The following is a 24,832-nucleotide window of genomic DNA, read 5'->3' as shown; positions in this document are numbered from 1 at the left end:
CCATGGATCGCTGCTTCAACGCCCGACACCGTTCCAGCAACCCCGTGTCCGCTTGTAAAACACTTACAACCGCTCCACCGAAGTTTGTGCAACGTTTAATCACCGCCTGGGCAACGCTGGCGAAGCAGCGGTGGTCCAGCATTCAAGATTTCGGCGTTGGCCTAGCGGACCCAAGCATCCACGAACTTGCGTATAGCGGTGCCAAACTTTGACTGGGCGTTGGTGGAGCGGGGGTGAACTTTGCCGGGGCGGAAAATTGCCCCCTCCTCACCGCTCGCAATATTTTGTGCAGCTCAAAACTTTCGGAGCGGTAGGAGGGCCCCTCCAGAAACATCAGCGGTGGCCGAGCGTATACGGCGTTGCTTTAATGGGGGCCAACTTCTGTTAAACGGTGGTGAACGGTTACGAGCGGTGATGAATTTTTTTCACCGCTCCAGGAACGCTCTAACAAAGTTCGGGCGGTGTGACCGGGCCTTAAGGAACTGTGACCCTATTGACATTGTTACACTGTCTTATACAGTTACAGTTACTCAGAGAAATTATTTGACTGACTTTTGGGCTCATCTCTTTAAAAAGTGAGGTTATTGGTTAGTACAGTGTTAATGGAATTTTTAGATTGTAAACTTTGGATATTGGTGCCATCAAAAATCCAATATTGAGTGAGCGATAGGTGATACTAATATAGGTCATTAATAAATTAATTAGTGATTTTTTTTTTAACTGAGGCTGCTGGGCTGTGATTGTATGCAATGAAATTCAGTTTTCCTTTACTTATATCAAATTTAAAAAACAGCAACAATAAAAATCTGTCAAATATTTTGACCCAGTCATAAGTATGCAAACATGTCAAGTTAAAAAACATGTCAATGCACCATTTTCAACGTGTCAAAAGTGAAGATTCAGATTAATTAGATTGCCAAATACATGCAAGTGTTAAGAAATTTACTCATGTACTATATTTACATACAGTTTTTAAACTGGATATTATCATTTTAAGTTTTATAAATTTAAACCAACACATAAGCAAGCAATATAGTATGTCTATGCAATGCAGAGCCTTTGAAATACACTGAGATATCTGACCTGAGTACCGCTGCTGCTACGTTTAATAATTACAGTATGTTCGTCCATCACAGTGTGTACATTCACCTGGATGCGTGCAGCAGCTCTGGGGTCAGAGGAGCTGATGAGGACCGGGTGGGAGATCTCCATGCTGTGTCTGTTGTTGAGCTGGGCGGCCCTCTGGCTGACGGACAGTGCAGAAAACGAGTGGCGCTTCTTGGCGTTTTTCTTTCCTTCACCTCTCCGATGGCCAGAGCCATTTCCATTTGAAGGGGAGGCACTGGGGGAGGGTCCAGGAGAGCAGGGACCCAACGGGGCCGGATCAGAGCTCGGACCTGGAGCGTTAGCTGGCATAGGCTTGTCAATCTCCATCAACTGCTTTGCTGTTTCATTTAACTGAGAGGAGAGGAGAGGAGAGGAGAGGAGAGGAGAGGAGAGGAGAGGAGAGGAGAGGAGAGGAGAGGAGAGGAATAGTTCAGATGTTAGATTTCAGACCCGAGTGCTTCACGTACACAACATCTCCAGCACACATGAGTGTATTTGTGTGGCCTTTCCTTGCTTGTTCTTTCTGGCAGCTTTTCAAACCAGCAGCATAACAATCATCACTTACAACAGCAGGTCTGGTGAGACTTCCTCTGTGTAACAATCTCACTGTATCTCTTTGTCAAACACACAGATACTCAAATAACCAACCAAAATGTGGGCATCCACTTTGAGTGCCAGAATTCACTTTTCTTTCTGCTCACTCTGGTTGAGTGTGGGGTAAAATCTAAAACATTACATGCTCCTGTTGGTTATCTAAGATATTAAATATGTACAGGCTATACTTAATTTGTCATTAAAACACAATAGTAATTTACATACTTCATCCATGTAGAAATAAGGTCATTTATACGCGTAAAGGCAGAGTTTTTGATTAAGCTACATCCCTAATTTCCCTAATTTGAACGGTTTGATCCAAACATCTATGGCTGGGTGACAAAGAACAAACATACAGAAACACACTCATCCAAGCTTTAATTTTTCCATTTTCTTTCAGTTCCATGATGCTTTTAAAAATAATATATCAAACTGAATGTTACATCTTTGATTGTAATGGCTCATACTTAATTTACTGAAAGACTGAACTTGAATACTTTTTACTCTCTAAAAATGATGCAGAAATGTAAAACTCAGAGCTAATAGAGAGAGCAACATGAGGATTTGTACAATAGACTGCATGACACAAAAGTAATGGGTGGCTGACATGAAGCTCTGACATTTTCCTCTTTCTATGGGGCGCAGCAATGGAAATAAGCTATTAGCTTTATTGTGCTTTTATCCTCAACAACTTTAATTGCGTGTCAGGACTGGGTGATTGCAATCTTGTATTTACTTTTAGTATTAGCCAATAAATCGTATCTAAGAAGTAAACATTCCTTCTGGCGCACAGTACATAATTAGCTGTATGAATCTAGCAGTCTGGTCACAGTCCAAGATTTTAATAATGTGGTGAATATTTTATCTCCCCCCCTCCCCCCCTCCAGAGACTGCTGATGATAAAACACATCCCTTAAGGTAGCAGATCTCACACATACCCTGCATGTTTTAACTGGTTTTAAAGAAAAAGGTGGTTTATTAACGGTTGTTAATTAAGTTGTGACACAGTGGATAAAGGAGAAAATGCATCAGTTCATGCAAAGAAGAAAAACAGGAAAGAGAGGAACACCGGGGCTCAGGTACAGGTTCCCTCAGAGCTGATTCATCTTTCAATTCTTGATTTCTTACAGTTATATGAGACGGAAACTTCTAGTACTAAAGGCACTAGACATGGGTATGTTGTAGTATATGAAATGTGATTGAAAACTTTGTTGACAATAACTTCTGCATTCCTATTTTACCCACTGATTTCCACCTCTAACAAGACATTTCCTGGCGTAGCTGGAATCATTTCTGTCATTGCTACTCGCTGCTGTCTCACCCCGTAATTCCATGTATCACATTACCAAGCAGGAGTTAAAATTTGTTTATCAGCTTAGAAATAGCTGTGGAAATATGAGGACAGATGATCCATACCAATTTAATTAAGCAGCAAGTTGCAATATTTTCTAAATCACGAAAAATCCCACATATGAGCTCATTTGATCGTGCCAATGTGTTTTCTGCTCTGCGGCTGCGAGCACAGCTTCGATTTTAAATGAGAAACCTGTCTATAGTTGAAAAGCTGGGCGAACAATTACTGAGTCTTCTTGACAATTACGGGGCTTTGGAGCAGTTCAGGGAGGCAGTGAAGTTGTTTTATTGTCACATGTTCCGCGTACCATCCAATTATTCATCGACGCGGTCATTTACAAGAAACCCGGTGCTCATTAATTGTCCTTACTCCACTGCTTCTCGGTGTTCCTGAACTATCTGCTGCTCTCTCCACCTCCGCAGAAACCCTGACACTTGTTACATGGATGCTATATGCACAGAAGCACCAGAGTGAAACACATTTCTCTTTTGTTACTGCTATGATGTGTTCAGTGTCTATGAATAGATAACATTATCTCTGCATACTTGTTTCTCCACCGCAAAGCAAATATCACACCTACAGTAGATGAGTTTAATACCTGGATATTAAAGGCAACATCCATTATTGGTGTGATCTTAGCTCTCATATTTGTCTTAATCTGGTCTTAAAGGAACATTATGGGCCATGGCAACCACACACACACACACACACACACACACACACACACACACACACACACACACACACACACACACACACACACACACACACACACACACACACACACACACACACACACACACACACACACACACACACACACACGAAACAACAGAGAAATACATACTAATATGTTAACAGACAACATCAGCCTCAACACTCCAGCAAATTTACATCGTAATCATGTCTGCTTAGCGGAACCTCAAACCTCTGAACAATCCCCGGAGAGAAAGTCAAGCATTTATTTTTCTCTTTCCCTCTTTCTCTGTGTGTGTGTGTGAGAGAGAGAGAGAAAGTTTATAGGGCCACCCCGCCTGGGTTCAGTGTTGGTGATGTCGCATTTCCATATTAATAGATATGCTAATCAAAGCCAAATCATATGCTAATGAGCATGATGGATTGATGCTGCAGATATAACTCAGTTTGCTCTCATGAGACTAGAGTAGAGGACGTACATGCACGTACACACACATACATACAACGAAGGTCAGCGTGGCAACACACACTAAGTCACACACTCCCATGTCTTCTAGTTTGTGGCTGTGAATACGTTTAGAAGTGACCAGTCACACACTCAAACACACAGACTCACACCAACGCCTGCTGTTTCAGTTTCTCTGCTACTACTATATTGCATGGTCATGCTGCAGTAAAGGACACAAGGGAGCGAGCGAGTGTGTGTGTGTGTGTGTGTGTGTGTGTGTGTGTGTGTGTGTGTGTGTGTGTGTGTTTGACTGGTCTTCATTTGGTGCTTTTGGCTGAATGAAATCTCCAAGGTCATCTGTTATGTGTTGAGCTAACAGTACTCTGTATCTTTTGGAGGGTGAGAGTTCTCTCAAGGTAATACTGAGACTCGAGCTGATGAGCAGATATCTGCACTGCGAAAAGGGTAAGCCAGCAAGACACATGCATGCACTTGCAGACACACACACACACACACACTGGCAGGTGTGTGCCAACTCCCTCTTGCTGTAGGGAGACATAAAGTGAGACAGATAGAAAGAAAAAGCGCCCAGGTGTATTTGACACGCACTGAAGCCTGTGACCCAAACCCATCCAAACAAAACAGCACAAAACGTCCTATGCTTATTTTTCAATCAATATGAATCAGCCTTAGATCTTCCCGAAAAGCACTGACATTCAGCAAAAACTCACCTCCACAGACCTCACATCCGCCTGAATCCACAGCAACTCTTCTAGCAGTGATACTAAACTTACACAACGCAATGTAACCCACTCAGCACACCCACCCAAAGTCAAGTCTGGTACAGTCTATTCAGAATATCCACTGTGTATGTGAACTCAACAAACCCATCTGTACCTTTGCATTCTCACTCCTAGACACCCTGAAAACAACACAAACAAATCTGAAAGCATAAATCTTTTTCATGTATCCTGTGTAAAGTCACATTTATGTACACTACCGTTCAAAAGTTTGGGGTCGTCCAGACAATTTCATGTTTTCCATGTAAACTCAAGCTTTTATTCATGTGCTAACATAACTGCACAAGGGTTTTCTCATCATCAATTAGTGTTACAACACCATTAGCTAACACAATGTAGCATTAGAACACAGCAGTGATTGTTGCTGGAAATGTTCCTCTGTACCCCTATGTAGATACTCCATTAAAAATCAGCCGTTTGCAGCTAGAATAGTCATTTACCACATTAACAAAGTCTAGTCTGTATTTCTGATTAATTTAATGTTATCTTCATTGAAAAAAAATGCTTTTCTTTCAAAAACAAGGACATTTCTAAGTGACCCCAAACTTTTGAACAGTAGCGTACATGACAGGGAGAGATTCAATAGGCTGAAAAAATGCCACAAAATCGCACATGACAAAAACCTACAGTATGAAAAAGAACACATAACTTATTAGGTATTATCTAAGTTTTTATAGACAAAGTCTTGCTACTCAACAGCCATCTTGGCAATGCCGCAGGGAGTAATTTCAGGCCAAGACCAGGTTCCTATTTAATCAAATAGACAGAGAGAGCCATAAAGGCAACTTAAATGCTCACCAGGACAAAAAAAATGTTGTATCTACAATTACTCTGATGAAATAAAAAAAAAAAAATCAGGATTTTTTAACCCCTCACTTATAATGTGTGCGCTACTACAAAAATAAAAGTATGAGTCAAGATAAAAACAAATATGATACAACGATGTTACAGTAAATAGGAGATCAGATAAGAAGATAGTTATTGTTAAAAGCCAACAATGACAATAATACTGATAAGAAATACAGACATGCTGATGCAAACATTATTTTGGCACTGGTCTATAGACATATATGTGTGTGTTGACATGCATGAAAATGTTAGACCAGCACTCAGCTCTGCTCTTGTGTATTTTGCCATTATGGCATTGCCCCAATTAACATGTTCAGCAGGATTGTGTAAAAAAACAACAACCAGGGAGACTAATGTGTTGTCTAAAAAGGTGTCCTCATTTAAACGGCTCCAACAAAAAACTCAAGGTTGCCTGGCAAAAACGTTGGTGGAACTTTTGCTGCACTTTAGCGCAACGTCAATCAGCAAAGCAAATATGTCTAAATGTCTATTTCTGGAATATCACTCTGCAATATTATCTGTCAGATTTAATCTGTTGTTTCAGCATCAACAATGCAATACTTGATACAAGGAGGGAACTCTACGACTAACACACAAGAGGAGTCTTTCTGATGGAACACCACCACGCCAATTTAGGTGTTCTTGTATATGATGATTTTTTAAAAACTTTGTCTACAAGATGCAGGGTTTTTTGACATGCAGGTTCCACATGTGCACAGCAAGAAGAGTGAAAAACAGGAGAGAAATACAGAAAAAGGAGATTTGGTTGCAAAAAGAAACAGCATGAGTTGTATGGAAAAATTTCAGCTACAGAACGGATGATGATGACCAAAGCAGGTACTTTGTCAGCAGTGTCCTGAATTGTTACTGCTACACAGGGCAAAACAACAAATTTATTTGGCCATTTAAACCAGAATTACAAAGCTCTGTATGAGTGCAAAGTCAGATCTGATCACCATCCAAAATAAAGAAAAAAAAAACTCAAACTGTTCTGGATATCTTTGCCAGTGTTTGCTGCAAGACCAAGTTTCAATATGGCTTTTTTTCAACTTTTACAAAAAATATTTTTATTTTTGATGCAGATGCCCAATCATTCTACAGTGGATAACTCTTTTCATGTAGAGTCATTCAAGTCATCTGGTTAAAGTTTCTGTATTTTTTTCACATAGTAGCACACACTGCAGAAAAACTAAAGATCGCAATGCTCTTTTTGCTACCACTGTACAGTCTTAATCCAAACTCACAGGTAAATTAGTCAAACTGGACTTACTGGTTTGTCACCACTATCCTCAGAAACATGTAGCTGTCCACTTGGCCTCTTTTTGACCAGGTGCTATCTTTGGACTGAAGCACATGAACTTCAAATATAGTTGCTGGGAATCATTTCACAGACATCCCATGTCATTTTGCCAAGACTGCCAAATATTAACGCGAGCAGCATTCACATCTGAGGTGTGAGACAACAGCCACACACACACACACACAGTAAGTGATCAGCAGCGGTTCCATCTGGGCCCTCCTCATTAGCTTCTTACTGTAGACACACGCACAAACACACACTCGACATGCTTCTGTACCCCCACTGTGTCAGAGTGATGGAGAGGTCTAAATTATTGATGCATCTCTATCTAATAGGAACCCCTGAGTGTGTGCTTGTCCCAACCTTGTTCAGTCTACGGCTTAATCACCAACACCTAAGAGAGCCGTTTGGCCAAAAAGCTAATTTCAGGGACATGATTGTGTAGCCAAGAGTCTGAGCCTGCAGACCCAGGCAGAAAGAGACAAAGAATGTGTTGAGAGGGCGGTATGATTAAAGGGTAACAAAAGAGATATAAAAAACAAGCAGATCAGCGATTAAATATGCATCATTTTATAGATGTGGACATTAACGCATGCATTTTGTGGTAAAAGTGAGGGTTTGTTGTTGAGCATATGCTCCGTTAATAGCAAATAAACAAGAAAAGCAATATAATGTTTAAAAGCAGCACAGAGCGCGAGCCGTCCCATTAATTACTCCCTGCTGCTAATCTCAATAAATTTCTCTAAGCTGCAGTACACAAATACACAATGCACCCAGTTACTGGATGCGACCTCATGGCAGTCTTATTGTCATGACAGTCACACACACAAAAACACTTCCCAGCTCGAGCGGATCTCCTGTCAGTTCTGAAGGTTTCATCATTTGTTTTTGACAGGGCCATGAGAGAATCAGTATGTTCACAAATTTGAGGTGACGGGGAAAGAAAAGAAGAAAACATACCAATGTGTTATTTTTATTTTTATTTATTTTTACCACGGCTCAAAAGCCTTAAATGTGATCCAGAGTAAACTGTGCATGATATTTTTTTATGTCAGGGATTAAAGTAATATATATTTCACTTTTGACAGGCGTGGCGCTATGAAAGACACTAAAATGTTTGGGGTGTTGTGGGGTTTTAGCCTTGTACTGAGCGGAAATGTCTGAAAGAAAAATCCACTACAGCAAAGGTTCAAACAGCAAAATTAATGTTTTTTGCATTTCTAGGCTATTTACTGTACATGTTCCATTATGTATCCCTCCAGATAAGCCATCAAGCACAGATGCTATAAAATCCCATCCTGATATGAAGGCATGTAGAATGTCAATGTAGTTTAACCTTCTGAACCCTAAAATTGCCAAAATGACACCGTTTCAAAATTGGAAAGAATGATTGTTTTGTTTTTTTTTACTTTTTAAACTTCCTTAGGCAAATTATGTGCAAAATGTGATTCTGGTGGGAAAACTACCCAAATCTAAGATAAAAATTGTAATATTTCATCACAGTGATTTTCTTCCAAAAATAAGCCGCCTGCCCAAGATTCTGTAAAAAGCAGTTAAAAAAAATTGTGTTCTTCAGTTTAACTGAGAAGTCATCACAATGAACTAATTAAAAATTAACTTGTAACCTGCCAGTTGGAGCTGAATGCTTTCTGTATTACTCTCTGCTCAGACCAACGTGAACTTGACAGCAGACAAACCACACATTCTATTCCAGAGGTGCCAAACATGTGTAACCTGGCAACAGCCAGATTAATAATTGTGTAGTACTTGATAGTACTCCACAATATCAATCTGGGACCGCTCCATGTAAATCCGTTCGGAGGAAAGAGGCACGGATTGGACAATGCAACAGTATGTCCCGCCTCTGACAGGTTTGTTTTTAGCCAATCGCGGGATCTTCACAACGAGTGGAGCCAATTGGTAGATTAAACTCTTACCAAAACCTGTAGGTAAAAAAGCACAAACATCTTTACCATCCAGAAATGCGCAAAGCACCTCTCGTTGTTCTTCCTTCAAAGAAGCGATATGAGATTCAGCTAAACTGACTTAATAGCAGCATCTACACGATCGTTGTCCTCCGTTGCCATGTTTGTTTTGATCTACTGGCTCTTGGTGTCGTCTACAGTGGTGTCGTCTTCACACCCGGATATCCCGCCCCACACACGAATACTGCTGCGTGATTGGCCCGTGCCAACTTGGCTCTGTCCGAACAGTGAAGGCGGGAGCGGTACAAGATGCTTTCTTGAGAGATTTGTGAACTCACATATATCGCGAGAAATCAACTTGCTGGCAAGGTTAAAACATGTGGCCCGTGGGTCCAATCTGACCGACGGAATAGAATGTGTGGTTTGACGAATTTGTAAAGTGTAAAAATTACAGAGAAAACATTAACTGCAGATTGTAAATTTGTAAAACTATAAATTCAAATTTTTTTTTTTGATCATAAAGTAAAATACTGGATTGCTCATTGTTCTTTTGTCACTGTGTGTCTCATTTTTGTAATATTTTGTCTTGTTTCTGTTGTTCATTTCTTTTGTTGTCTGACTTTGGTCATTTGTCTCGTTTTTTTGTTGTTTTGTTTCTCGTTTTTGTCGCTTTGTGTTTCCTTATTTTCTCGTTTGTGCTTTTAGTCTGATTTTTGTCATTTTGTGTTTTGCTTTATTTGCCGATTTGTGCATCATTTTTGTCTTTTTGTGTTTGTTCCTCGCTTGTGTTGTTTCGTCTATTTTTTATCATTTTGTTTTTTTCTCATTTGTGTCATTTTTGTAATGTTTTGTTTTGTTTGTGTCCATTTTTGATCATTTTCTAAAATTTTTTAGCAATTTTTTGTTTCATGTCATTTGTCTTGTTTTTGTCATTTTGTGTCTCATTTTTGTAATATTTTCTCTTGTTTTTTGTTCCTTTTTGTAGGTACACTATGATCTGTAAATTGTAATGTGTAAACGATAAACTGAGGTATAATGTTGTTGAAACTGAATTTATTTTTCTTAAGAAATTTCAAGTTGTTCATTTTTCTTGCAAAAAGATGCTTCACCTAAGTGTGAACATTTTCAGAATGTACTTTTTTGGCACTAAAACATGTGAAGAATTTGGAGTTGTGATTAATTATAGGTTATGACGCTGTAATTTTACTGGTCTGGTCCACTTGAGATCAAATTGGGCCGAATGTGGCCCCTGAACTAAAATGAGTTTGACACCTCTGTTCTATGCATAACATATGAGGCTCTTGTAGATGTTTCTGAAAGGCTGAACTTTTTACACCATGCAACAGGTGGTTAGAGATTGCACTTTAGCACTGAGTCCATGTCAATAGTCCTGAGGGGTCTGGAACACAGCACAGGAGTTCTGGAGATTTTAGAACTTCTTAATGTGCTATAGTCAGTAGAGGGGATGCACAAATGGCAGCACTTCCAAAGTTTGGCTGTTGCTACTTCAATTACAAACTCTTTGAATGATGAATTAAGGAGGTGTGGAGAATCTCATCTCTTGTCTCCTGTCATAACAAGCATTCATTGTAAGCACCATTGGTTTCCTGGCGCACGTCTAGTCGACATGCAGTCCTGTCACAAAATCGAGCCTGTACGTGGATTCCCCAGATGGGTTTGCGTGGAGAATCGTGGACTTGGGCAGAGGACAAAATTCCTCACGGAAAGCATGAAGTGTTCTTTAAGTTATCAGCACCCTCTGCAGACTCTATAGGCCCGAATTTCAGTCTAACGCTTATTCAAATGTGTATGATGTTCATTGAATCAGAAAAGAAAATAAAGGACCTTTTTTTTCCCTACTTTTATTAATCCTCAGAGGGAAATTCTGTTATTCGCAAATCCCAATTGATAGTCAGGATGCAGGGTCAGCCATGGTGCAGCACCCCTGGAGCAGGAAAGGTTAGGGTCCTTGCTCAAGGGCCTGACAGTGGAGTTTGAACCTCTGAGATAAATAGTCCATAACTTACCCATTGCACCACCACTGCCTCAACAATAAAGGCCCAGTTTGTGCAATACTACAACGATGTCTGTCCCCATAAGTGCAGAGACGATCTGGACCGTAAAGACTAGTTTGCAGCTACAGACCAGGAGCTAACAGCTTAAAAGAGAAGTCTAACTGCTATAGTTAAGAACCACAGAAAAGGAAATAACAATAACTTAACTGAAATGTTAGGTCTCGCCAGCTAGGTTTGGACAAATTTGTAAAGCAGCTTTCATGATACAAACTCTTCGTGAACTCGGGATTGATTGCACTCTACAGGGGAAGCCAGCAGCACTTGTTCCCCCTGCTTTGCTCTTCATTCAGAGTATGCAGAGAGGAGGGGCTGATCACAGACAGATCTACTGTTAATGAAATTTCTAAAACAGAGAGAGAAGAGACAGCGGGGAGCAGCTCTGCAATGAAATAAGATTTCACTCCATTTAAATAGTAAACAAAATGGAAAATCAATATGTGGTGGTGAATGTTGATGTTGTGGCGGGCCACCACTGATAAATCAGAGTATGAAAAGCACTGATCCAATGCCATCTTTTTTGAAATAGTGTGGGACCTCTCCGTGAATATCGCTGGTTGTTGGACTGAAGATTGGAGGCGCCGTTTCAACACAGCAGCCAACCCCACTGCTGCCGTGTGAGTGAAATTTCAATGTTGGGAATTTGGAATCGTCATTAATATTGGAGAAAATACAACTCTTTAAAATCAGAGCAACCATCTCCTCTGTACGTGCGGCCTTTAAAGTGAAGATCAATGTGTCCTTCTTCTCAGTACTTGCAGTATTGGGGCTAGCAACACCAAAAAAATAAATAATATATCACTCAGTTCCACTGCCAGTGAATTTAGAGAAGAGCTGCGTTTTTACCAAATATCAAGAACAAAGTTATGGATTACAGCACTTTTGGTCACATATAAAACTGGATCAGCAAACAAATTAATTCAAATGTATTTCATATGAAAAAACATTAATTGCTAGGTTGATTATATTTAGTCTTTAGCATATTACTTTTTCATTGCCAGCTCCCACTTTGGTGAATGATTAGGAAACCAGACAGCACTGAAACCTTCTTTGTCACCTTTTCAACAGATAGAATGGATCAAAGTATTGCACCCATTGAACAACAGATTTACCTTGTTTGTCTATAAAGTAGACAGACGATACTTTCTCCTCTGCTTTCTGCTCCTAGTCTCAAAGCAGCAGCACGATAAATGGTGATTTATGTAAGACAGGTGCTCTGCTGCAACATTCCCGTTGCTTTTACAGCTTTTTGTGTTAGTGTGTCAGTTTACCTCCACATAGAGAATGGGGAAGATGCCAATCTTGTCTCCCAGCATGCCTTCCGCCCAGTTCTCATCTACTCGTCTGATTACTGTCAGCACCTCATCCTGGAAAGAGAGGAAATGAATGAGACTCGACAGAAACATGACCAGACCCTCTTGGTTCACTATATTTGCCCAAATAATGGATATTTAATTACCTCTGAATTGCTGCAGAAAAATGTTTTGCTTGGGCTGCCTTGAAAATAAAGCAGTCTATATATTATGATTTCCACTGTTTTTTAACACAGGCTCTTGATTGAACCTTTTAAAAGCATTGCAATAATAATTTTGGGGTCCAAAACATTTTTTTTTTGCTTTGCTGAAACGTCTTTGTATTGAAATGGTCAAATTAAATTTTTTACAATTTCCGGCTGTTAAAACTGTCAACATTTTACGTGCTTATGTTGGATTATCATCTAAGGAAAGACAATAATACATCAGAATATGAGAGATTGACTGATGGGGTCTTTTCAGGGATATTTTGATACGCATTTGCAGTGAAAAAGAAAATTTTGGTGACAAACTGCAACACTTTTCAAGGCAAACATTTAAATTTAAAAGAGGTTACCGGTTTCAGATCATTAATTTATTTTATTTTAAATGTTATTCTTTTACCACCTTTAGTTGAGTTCCGCTCGTAACATATTTCGTTACTTTAATCCCTTTCATGTAATGACTCAAATCAAATGTGTTTGGACATTAAAAAACAAAACAGGCGGTGTGTTTAGTGATTTTGCTAGAAACGTTCGAAGCTTTCGAAATGTTAATGTGAACAAGGTGAATACTGATGCATGTATTTTTCCCTTTCCTTCTGTGACCTGGCACCTTGACTTAACAGTCTGGAAAAAAATGCATATATATGCTAACTTCAGTCAAGTCAAATTTGTTGATAAAACACATTTAAAAACAGCAAGAGTTCATCTGCGAAATCACCTAATGAGAAAAGTAGGTTTTTAGCAGTGAGTTTAAAAACTATATAAAATCCAAGCAGTTCTGGGCTGGAAATGGAAATGTTCCAAATATTATGAGAGGCCACTTCAAAGGCTTGATCGCCTCCATTTTTGTGCCTAGGTCTCAGAACGCTCAGGATCATCGGGTTGATTGGCCTCAGTGCTCTAACTGGGACATCTGCCTAATAAGGTGGCGCCAACCCATTTAACACCTTAAAAACAAGCAATGAAATCTTAAAATCAATCCTCAAACAGAGAGGAATCCAGTGGAGGGAAGCCAGTGCTGGTGTTATGTGATTCTTTTACCTGTTAAAATGCAAGCAGCTGCATCTTGTACCAGCTGCAGTCACTGAAGAGCTTAACACCAATCAACAGGCAGGCCTGAAATCCTGACACCACACCCTGAGCTGCTTTATATTCCACTTAAAATATCAGCCATGGATACCGGATACAATATCAATACTGTTTAAGATCTCAACTCGCAAGCTGTGCATACATCAACATGCTTCTAAGCTTTCACCTACAGTATATTTACATTTTCTATCTGATATAATATTGCTTCTGACACACATGAGAAAATATTATCTTCATTGCTGACTGCAAACACCAACAGACTTCATCATGAAAATATTCTTCCCTCTACTGCTCCTCTCCTCACAGAGGTCTTGGTTAGACCGTTATGGGATGGAAGTGATAATGCCAGTAAATGACTGTGTATTAGTCATACTGAGTAATTACCTCTCATACTGAGCAAACAATATCACACACACTGGTTCTGCATGACAACACGCATATAGCACACCACAGGGGGATGTGGCTCGGCGTGACTGTATAGCTCTTGGTAATGTTCAATCATTAACCTGTTGATTAGTTTAGCCCCGAAATGCAAAATAATGTGAACTATTGATGTGTGGCCGTGATGTGTTTATCTGGATGTGGAGGGCAGTGTCTTTGAAACAAGGTCTCCGCTTTACATTACTGTGATCAGTCTTAAGATGCCTTCGCTGAAGAGAACAGTACACTGTAATTTAATAATCTTTCCCTCTCTGCAGACACACTCAGAGAGCAGAGACAGAGCGGAGGTGTTGAGCGATCAGTCCTAGCACAAATGAGCCTGTGTAACAGCAGGAACAAAATGATAAGCTTTGAGGAACACAACAGCACAGAGAATACAAATTACTGTTTACCAAACCCAACCTGGGTGCACACTTGTGAAGGACTGAGTGTCTTCTCTCATTCTGCCTTTGTCTCTCCATTTCCGCCCTCTTCAGGATATAATTTTAGGGATGCTTTGACAAATAGGGCTTATTTTGAAGCATCAACTGCTCACACTTTCTCCCTCTTATAAGTTTGGAGTCTTCAAGTTCCACCAGGTTGAGACGCAGGAAAAGGCACCCCTAGTTGTATAAATGAATCCTCAAAAACAGAAGGAGGCCAAGTTCGAAACCCTAAGGACAGACAGTCTCAAGGGTCATTAATCCTGATCCGAAATGTGTTTGACCTTAAGAAATTCCAAGAGAGAGAGAGAGAGAGAGAGAGACACCATTACTGGCAGCAGCATGATGCTCCACCAATTAACAAGCTGCACTGGTCAAATAAAGCAGAAGCAGATGTCCTTTTTCTTGTGCTCACACTTTCTTTCTCCTGTAAATGCACATTTTTCAAATCAAATCAAATCAACTTTATTTATATGGCACTTTTCATACAATAGAGTAACACAAAGTGCCTCACAGAGGATAAAAACAACAGTTTTTCTCCAACAGTGGTGATGCTGCACCACAAACACATCAGTGAGCGTGCTCAGATCTGTATCATTTTTACACATTTTGACCTTGGATCTGCTACATTTAGGTCCTGGGTTGGGGTTTGGTTAGTGGAAACATATCAGTTAATAGATGGTGGAAAACATTTTTATTATTACTTTCACACCCTGCCATAAAACCCCCATGTGGTTTTATCTAATGGAGTTTACTCTGCAAGAGTGTTCCCATGCCAAACAGATACAAATCCACATGAAAAGATTAGATTTGATTAGAATGAAACAGTAAATAAATTGCTATTATTCCGTTTTTTTTTTTTTTGTCTCATTAAGATGTAAATGCTGTCTTGGCATACAAATAGTAGAATATTTGAATATAACAACAGAGAATTGTCGTTGCCGGAAATTTCATTCTAAAAACAGAGTCAGCCTTAAAACCATCTTCAGCCACATCCTCCTGGAGACTGGTAATGACGGGAAAAATCTGTGGGCAGCTGCTGCCTGCTACTGTATGCTGTCTCCACATTGGTGAAACCTCTTATCAAAAACATCGACTTAGGCTGATGAAAAATTCAGCTTTAAAACCAAAAGTGTATAAATTGTTAAAGCGAGACAGAATAAAGCAAAACACTACACTCACTTCAACTTCAAATAAATCCATAACGTGATGAAACTAAGTAGCAGCCAGTATGTGCACTTTGAAAAACAATGCAACTGATTTTCTGTGTTGTACCCATTTTCAGTGTTTTTAAAGTCAACAGATGTACAAACTTCTGCGCCACCACAAAGACGACATGTCTCCTCTGAATATATCCACTTCAGCTGATTACAGGACTTTCTGGCAATAGCGCAGATTTTCCCATTTGATGTCATTTTGAATTAGAAAAAAAATATTACTTGTAGCAGCAGCAGCACACAGATTTTATTTGTTAGTTGAGCTTCGATTTTTTCACCCCTTTCCGAGATTTATATGTCTGAGAACCACTCTGAAGTGTAGAGTCAGGACCAATAAATTATTAGTGTCCTACAAAGAACCAGACAAGTTGAACACTACAGATAAGTGTTTTCTTCAACTACAGTATTGTTGCTGCTCTAAATCCTGAGTACATCAATCCTTTAAATCTTTCCACGGCTTCATCCACGCAGTCTGTCTTTGTTTTAGACATTTATCCTGCGTGTGGTAGAAAAACAGTGTCCTCAGGTGTCAGATAGTACATCATGTGTGTGTTACCTTGCTGAAGGCCAGACAGTCTTTATCCTGGTCTTTGTCTTTGACCTCAAAGTCGTACAATGCTTTGCCCTGCGGTGGAGTTTGGCTCAGGGGACGCAGCAGCTGGATGTAGCTAGCAGGCAGGAAACCGTGGCAACCATTGAGCTCGCCGTGGTACCAGTTGTCGTCCACCTTGCGCCGCAGGATGATGATGTCACCCTTGGAGAACTGGAGGTCGCCCGGTTCCTTACCCTCATACGAGTAGAGGGCTTTACCGCAAGGTAGCGCTGGGATGTTCTGTAAAACACACACATGCAAACACTTAGCACAGTACAAACTCTTGTTTATGCAAGCATTAGAACAGACATCAAAACAAAGCAGTAAATATTAATTCATTAGACTTTTATTCATACTCCAGAGAGCGTTGAGGGCCGCCTGTGTTTTCAGTGATATTGAGTCTAATTAGAAAAGCAAACAGGAAAGGAAAATAAAGAACAATAAGACGCACTACCAGAGAAAAGGCATACCCAAACCTGGCCAAAAACAATAGCATCTCTTGAGTGAAGGTGAAATTTTTACCTAAAATAATCACAATATAATTTCAATTGCTTGCTGTTGGCCTGAAGTTGCAGATTTCTGTCAGAATTTTGATTTAGCTGCTGTTCAGACATCCATCCATCCATCCATCCATCCATCATCTACACCGCTTAATCCTCATTAGGGTTGTTGGGGGCACATTCACAACTCACATTCACACCTAAAGACAATTCAGAGTCACCAATGAACCTCAGCATGTATTTGGACTGTGGGAGGAAGCTGGAGAACCTGGAGAAAATCCACACATGCACAGGAAGAACATGCAAACTCCATGCAGAAAGATCCCAGGAAGGCCGGGATGCGAACCAGGGATCTTCCAGCTGCAAGGCGAGTGTGTTAACCACCCATCCACTGTGCAGCCACTGTAAAGACAGTAAAGACATATTGACATTGCTGTTTCTTAACCCTTCTGTTGTTCTGTCATTTACAGGCATCAAAAATATAGTTTCCTTCTCTGAAAAAAATCAAAAAATTCAGAAAAAAATCCTCAATCGTCTGAAAATTTGCAAAACCTTCAGGAAGAAAATTCCAATAATTCCTTAAAGGTTTTATTTTTTTTTAAAAATCCCCAAATTTGGCAAGAAAATACTTGTAAATATTTTCAAAAAATGAATAGAAATCTTCCAAAGAATATCTAGAGTGATTCCATATATATCAGTCAAACTTCTAATGTTTTTCATTTTTCATTTTCAACATTTCTTTATTTCACCAAAAATGTTGAAAATGTGGACATCAGAAGTTTCACTGTGAAAATATCTTTTTTCTCCCACATTTTCAAACATTAAAACGGGTCAATTTTGACCCGCAGGACAACACGAAGGCTAACACTTATGACTTTCATTTGATCAAGTGTGTGTGTTCTTCCTTTTTTCATTTGATACACTAGATGTCTGTATCTTATCGAGTTTCGAATTAAACAATCTGAGAAGGGAAAAACTCAAATATCCACACTAAAACCATATCCTGCATGATTAGGAAGCACAAGACCAACTAAAAAGGTCAGGAGTCGCTACATTACAGCACTTACATGCTGCTTTCTTGCATTTTGCTCCAAAAGTTCAACTTGGAAACATGGTCTCAGTGAGAAATGGGTGTTTCTCTGTATTGCAGTCCCACAGCTATTAACATAAAAGGCTAGGTGAAAGGTGTGGTTTTTTTATGTAAAAGTCTTGCATAGAGCACCATTAAGTGCATTTCGAGACCTCTGCAGAGGATTAAAAGCATTAGTGTCACTGTGATGAAAGAGGACGTGAGATAACCACACTTCACAAACCTTGGGGTTGAAAGTTTACAGTGAAAAGCTGTTTCATCATATTCTTCCTATTAAGACACAGGAGACTGTGCCTTTGTGCCACGTCTGGAACAAATCAGTTTGAAGTCTCTTATATGACAGAAAGAATATATTTGAATTTCATTTTAACATTTGTGATACCCCACATTAGAAGCAAGGCGCAAATGAGGCAGCGACTCCCACAGAGATCAGTAAATAAATAATACAAATAAGGCCTGAGGGCAAAAAAAGGTCTTGAAACAACTCAAAACAGTGGTAAATTCAATATGTTGCAAACTGTCGGCCCTGGAGACAAATTTGTAGAGCATGGATAGTTGGATATGCGCTCCAAGGTTCATTTTATTCCCCCCCAGCAGTATGTGAGATATGACTGGTTATTAAAATGTTTGCCAGGTAATTGCTGCTCCCACCTTGGGCCAAACATAGTAATTTTGAAAATGCCAGAACGGTGTGAAGCATGACTCCCTGACGTTTCATCAAAATCAGGTCTGCGGTGTCTCACTTATCACATGTACAGGACGGTCGGTCACACGCTGCCACATTTACTCTGCCCAAAAAGATACATGAAGATACATGTAGAATATGATCAAAATGTTGCACTGAACTCATTTTGTGGTGGTGCAGTTTTATTACACAATCAGTGCACTTCAGATGCATTTTCAGCTGACCATTTGCAAAAACTCTCCCTGAACAGTGATTGTCCAGTCACGGCTTTGCAACTATGTAACTAGGCTCTGCAGGATTGCCAAGCGTTGTAATTTAGCTCTACTTGTTGAAACGGTGTTTGAAAAAACAGAATTAACATTTGCATATACCGTAAACTGGCTTGCTGTGTCTTGTTTCTTACAACATTTTGCATCAGTTTCTAGGGACACAGATGCCGTTTAGAGAACATCATTCCAAGCCCTGTTTTTATTTTGTGTGTAATAGGCTATAAGTCAGTTGATATGTGTTCCTTTCTCTTCACCTGCACACCGTACACCTCTCACCAAACAATAGTTGTCTTATGAGATGCTCAGCCTGACCTCGGCCTTACTCTAAACCTCACTTATCATTTTTACTCTTAAATTCTGGAGGGAGAGCTACAGGAAAACTGGGAAAGATGTTTAACACAAGACTGTGCTGCATGCTATATATTATTAGCAGTTCTACCAGGGCTGAACAATTAATCAAAATATTGTAGAAATCTGAATACGGACAGTGCAATATCCATATTCCAGGAGCTACAATTTTCTGAGAAAGGTAAATTATGTCACAAAATACTGAAAATAATGAAGCGTTGTGGTGCTACAGAGATGGTCCTGTCTATAAATCGTATCCTCCAGGTGTAAGGGGGAACTAGCCTTTTTAGATGGAAAAAAAAGAAGCAAAATTAACCTTTTCCACAAAAATCGCAACTCATGTCGCGATAGATCAAAAATGAATCTGGAGAAGTGAACACTCATGAAAACCCACTGAACAAGTATATAAGCCAAGCAGCCAAACAAACAGGCTTATGTTAGAAGGAATTGTCTAATCTTAGACTTTTAATAGTAATCATAGTAAGACTAGCTCTACAATGTTAAAGAAGAACAATGCTGCTCCTTTGTTTAGCGTCACATAATGTCACTCACTACATGGATCATCAGCTGCAGCTATGAGCTTGTTACTTACACGGCTTTAAAATGAATCTGCTGGAGAACTAATTGCAACCTTAATTAACTAGCAAGCTATGAGGCTGTGGCTAACAATTACATTGTATGTCGATTAACCCGATGATTATTTTCTTGATTAATTACTTATTTGTTTGGTTAATAAAATGGTGAAAAATGTCGATTGGTGTATCCCAAAGCCCAAAATGACAGCATCGAATGTCTTATTTTGTCCACAACCCAAAGAAGTCTTGATTGCTGTCACAGAGGAGTCAAGGAACCAGCGAACATTCAAATTTAAGATGCTGGAAAAAGAGGATTATTTCTTCTTTAAAAATGACTCAATCTGAATAATCGAGTATGAAAAGTAAATGTCAGTTAATTCAATAGTTCACAAGCAATGGAATAACTGATTAACTGTTGCAGCTCTGGACAGCTGCAGCAGGGAAATATCAACTGGTAAATGCTATCATATCAGCCAGGAATAATAAGTTTGCATTTGTATACTTGTGTGAAATCAATGAATTGTTGTGTGAAAACTGACCTGAATCACTGTTGTCACTGTAAACTACCCATGTAACAAGGGTAGAAAAGAAAGCTTGATGAGCATAGCAACAGTAACTAAGGGGGATGGGGAGACAATTAAGATGCAGGAATACACACTGAATAAAGATCTTCATGTTAGATGTGGACATCAGACTGACAATTTCCTTTTTCTAAAAGTCACTGAAAAGGCCATTTTTTTATCCTGCAGATGAGATTTAAGCTACATTTCTATAGAACCAGTGACACATAGATATTCATCACTAGAGTACACTTGTATTTACATTCTCCACCACACACACACACACACACACACACACACACAAACAAACAAACAAACAAACAAACAAACACTGCAGCGTTCAGCACACACTTAATATACTGGACATGTTCTTGACGGCAACCGGTGCTGAAAGGGAGTTTATCTTAAAGAAGATCCAGGTAAACAAACAGCAGCGTGAAACAGAAGAGAAAATGCATGAAATAAAAACGTCTTTTCTTCACAAAGAATGTGTTTACAATAACACACACACACACACACACACACACACACACACACACACACACACACACACACACACACACACACATGTTTGTTTTTCTATACCGGTGGGGACTTACCATTGACTCCCATTCATATCTAACTCCTAACCCTTACCCTAACCCTAACCATCACCAAATCAATGCCTAACCCTAAACAAACGTTTTTGCACTTTTACATTTTTTATTAACAACAACATGGCCAAGAAAACGGTGTTGCCACCCGTGGGGACCTCATTTTAGGTCCCCACCGTAAGACAAGTCCCCACCTTTATAGCAAATAGTCAGGTCAAAGTCCCCACCGGTATAGCAGAAACAAGTACACACACACACACACACACACACACACACACACACACACACACACACACACACACACACACACACACACACATTTTCCACACTCACATATAGACTGATTCTTCCCAGACGCTACACGGAACAGAACAGCCTGAGGCTCCACTGCCTGACTCCAGTGAGATCAGTGGTGACGCAATAAGAGGAAACGCACAGACATACAAACAACAAAAAATACAGTAGTAATGCTGCTTTTAAACTATTACTACTACTTCTACCAATTCCTGCAATTATTATATCACATATCTGCCACTTGACACCCTACAAAGCACCTCCGGGCAAAAGAATATCAACAAAGTCTATGGACACCTGAACGCTACACTCTTCTCATCCTATTACTGCGGCAAATAGTCTCTATCAGGTTTAGGCTTTCCACATTACTTTATGGTCAGTCATTTACGTCTGGTGTTGATGTTGGAAGCTTGGCTCACAGTCTGAATGCAAGCGACTTCCCAAAGGTGCACACTGGATTGACGTCAGGGCTCTTCACAGGCCAGCCAAGTTCTCCCAAACTAAACTGGGATAACCATTCCTGCAGGAATTCCTCTTTGTGCAAGAGGGAATTGATTTCATGTCTAAACAAGACAGAGCCTTCAGTAAACTGCTGCCACAAAGCGCTGGGAGTGCTGTGAGCAGCAGCAGCAGCTCTGGTGCTCAAACTGTGTCTGCACAGGATGTATTGGGGCACAGCCAGTCATCTTAGTTCAGAGCTCAATACACAAGTTACATGTGCAAAATGCAGAAAAAGGAGAGTCTTTCCAGACAGCTGGATTGATTAGCAGATATTGTTCAAGATTAACGAAAGGCAGATGACTGAAAAATGGAGCTGAAATGCTTTCTTTGTAGCAATATGTTGGATGATCAAAAAGTTCAGACTGCACCTATAAAAATCAAAACCTGTGCCTAATTTAAGCTTGATCTCTATTCACCCTCAATAGTCCTCTTGTGCAGCGAACACTGCTCTGAACGTTCCTGCCACGCTTGGAACGCACTCTGAAAGTCTTACTAGTTAAGTGTCTCAAGAACCATCTGCAGCATGTGCTGAGTCTGCTCCACTGTGTCAAACAGCAACACTTCAACTTGAGGTTCATTATGGAGAAGAGCAGGAAGTGGCAGGAACTGTTGATGTAGTCCAAAAAACTTGCATGCACCTTAGCACACACCAGAGTTCAGGTTTTTTGCACTATATGACCTCCTTCAGACACCTCAGGACGTCATAGTAAAACTCTTTGTTGGCAGTCTGACACTGGGACAGTAATTCATGAAGCTTGAACCCGTGAATGTTTGATAAAACAACAAGCCACTGACCTAATGTGCCTTCCACAGACCTGGAGACTGCAGGCTTCGCTGTTTGGTCTCTGGATCGTAGTCATAGATCTGATTCTTGTTACCAGTGATGATTTCAACATGAAGGTTGGATCCGTTTAACTGGGAATTTAATTGTTATCCTCTGCACAACTTTGATGGTTCATAGTAAGATTGCAGATGTAACTGTTCAGAACACCATTTCTACACAGCATTTGAAGCAAAGCCACAGCACTGTTCGCTGCTGGATAACTACTTTGAAAGGACTAGCAGCCAAACTGAAAAGAGGTATGGTTTTTGGCTGTATATGTGCAATCAACTCATACAGTTAGATTTACCTTAACTTTGTCATCATTCTTGACATTTTGTAACATTGTACAGCAACTGAGTGGTGCTACACTTCCTGAACAGTATATTTGCTGTTGGAAATTAGGTGCATATACGGTAGGAGACATGGTTGACCTTGATCTAGCAGCATGGAAGAGCAAGAGCAGTGCTCCTGACCACTTTGTCTGCACTGAGGGTGTTGGTGGATGGGGACGGTGAGTGTATCAAAGATGTAGAAGACAGAAATGTGACATTTAAAGAGGACAAAAAAGAAGAGCTGCATCACTTGTCTTTTTCTTCATTTCCCTTTGAAAGTCTCACTTCTCTTGTTTTTGCATCTCCTCGCCGGTGCTCCTGTTTCCTCATTTTCTCCTCTCTCTCTAAGCCTCTTATCCTTTCTCACTCTCATGATATTTTATTTTCACCTTCCTCTCGTTTCCAACCTTCCTCTCTTTCATCACTTTTGTTCACTCTTTATTTCTCTTCCCCTGGGCCAACAAACAGAGGTGCTAGAGGCTGCCGGAGGGCCTCATCAGGGAACTGCTGTGTTTGCTGCTCAATGGGAGGGAGGGAATAGGAAGGTCGCTGTGCTCCCTCTGCTGAGGGGATCATCTAAAACTAGAAGCAGGCTGCTGTGCTTCTCTTCACTAAGCCTGGGGCAGGAGGCTCAGGCTGAATGTAGGAGTTCTATATTTTACACCTGGAAAGATTCAACCTGAATCTAAACAATGGGTCGATTCTGTTGGTCTAAGTTGTCACAACCTAAATACTGTTTCAATCCAAGTCCTGGTCAAAGGACACTGTGTGGGCATGGGCTGTCTTCAAGTCCCTTTAAACAATGCTGGTTAGTTCTTCAGGCAATAAAAGAGACAAAGTTTGATTTTAAATATACGGTAATTAAGTCCAGTTTTGACATTTACAGTGTTTTCAGAGCTGTGAAGAACCTGTGCCAGGTGAGAGCAGAGGTTGTTTCAGCAGCCAACAAATGGAAGGTCATTCAATGTCTGTCACTTTCCTGAAGAGAACAGCCATATCTCAGCAAGCCGTTTGTTACTTTACCACTTCCTCTGATGGAGTATCATTCTGATATATAACCAATTAATTTTTGAAATACAGCTTGGTCTCAGAGTCGACATGTATTTGTTGCTGGCAGTTTGAAGGCAAAGTGAACTATATTCTCATCATACAGGAAGCCAATGACAGCGCTTTCTCTGTGATTTCTGGAGGCCTTGTGTGCACATATGACCACACTACAAAACAAATAAATCCTTTTTTCTTTTTCAGAGAGACCTGTGATATGACTGGATGACATAAAAGCAATCTGCCGTCATTGGAAGTATCAAACATTTCAAGGAAGTTTTTCTGCCACTATCACTTGGCAGTCATGACTTTAATTTATTAGCATGTTGCACATTTTTTGTACATTGCTTCCTCATCTATCTTCAATGCCACAAGCGTGAGCTAATGGATACCTTAAATCTATCTTTTAGTGATTTTTAGACTAAGATGCTGTTTCTCTCAGCCCAGCGGTGACCATACTTTCACTGAGTGTTGGCTAACAGTGAATTTCTGGGGAAAGTACATGAACAAGACTTCAAAGATCTATGATTCAGTGTGTTTTTTTTTCTCATTCCTTTCTCTTAATGTTAACTTTTCCTTCACCCTCGTTCTTTTCTTCTCTGCCTCTTTCGTGGCACCCACTGTGCTACTTGTGTGACTATAACTTTGTTTCTTTGTGTCACTGCAGCAGTGAAAAAGCTTTTTAACACATGCACTGTATTGTATAAACGTTCCAGCAGGTTTACTATTGGCATCTTGTGCAAAAAGGACCTTGAGCCACAGTAACAATCTCATCTAATAATCTGTCAGGATCTGG

General features: G+C 40.0%; 1 protein-coding gene across 4 annotated transcripts in view; it reads right to left on the bottom strand.

The window, feature by feature from the left end:
* The window catches only part of LOC110957562 (E3 ubiquitin-protein ligase SH3RF3), a 112,861-nt gene that overhangs the window by 29,452 nt on the left and 58,577 nt on the right, over positions 1-24,832 (bottom strand). For 3 of the 4 annotated variants that reach the window (XM_051958867.1, XM_051958866.1, XM_022203620.2), the window contains exons 2-4: positions 16,387-16,662; positions 12,417-12,512; positions 1,150-1,458 (exon numbers count right to left, since the gene is read on the bottom strand). In XM_051958867.1, coding sequence (XP_051814827.1) covers positions 1,150-1,458; positions 12,417-12,512; positions 16,387-16,662 — 681 coding nt within the window. Of the gene's footprint in view, positions 1-1,149; positions 1,459-12,416; positions 12,513-16,386; positions 16,663-17,151; positions 17,434-24,832 lie in introns of those variants that run through there. The other variant, XM_051958868.1, reaches the window with a different exon arrangement.

Source organism: Acanthochromis polyacanthus, chromosome 14 (genome assembly GCF_021347895.1).
Source record: "Acanthochromis polyacanthus isolate Apoly-LR-REF ecotype Palm Island chromosome 14, KAUST_Apoly_ChrSc, whole genome shotgun sequence".
Taxonomy (NCBI): Eukaryota; Metazoa; Chordata; class Actinopteri; family Pomacentridae; genus Acanthochromis; species Acanthochromis polyacanthus.
Note: the sequence above shows the minus strand (reverse complement) of the source record. Positions and strands in the feature narration are given on the sequence as shown.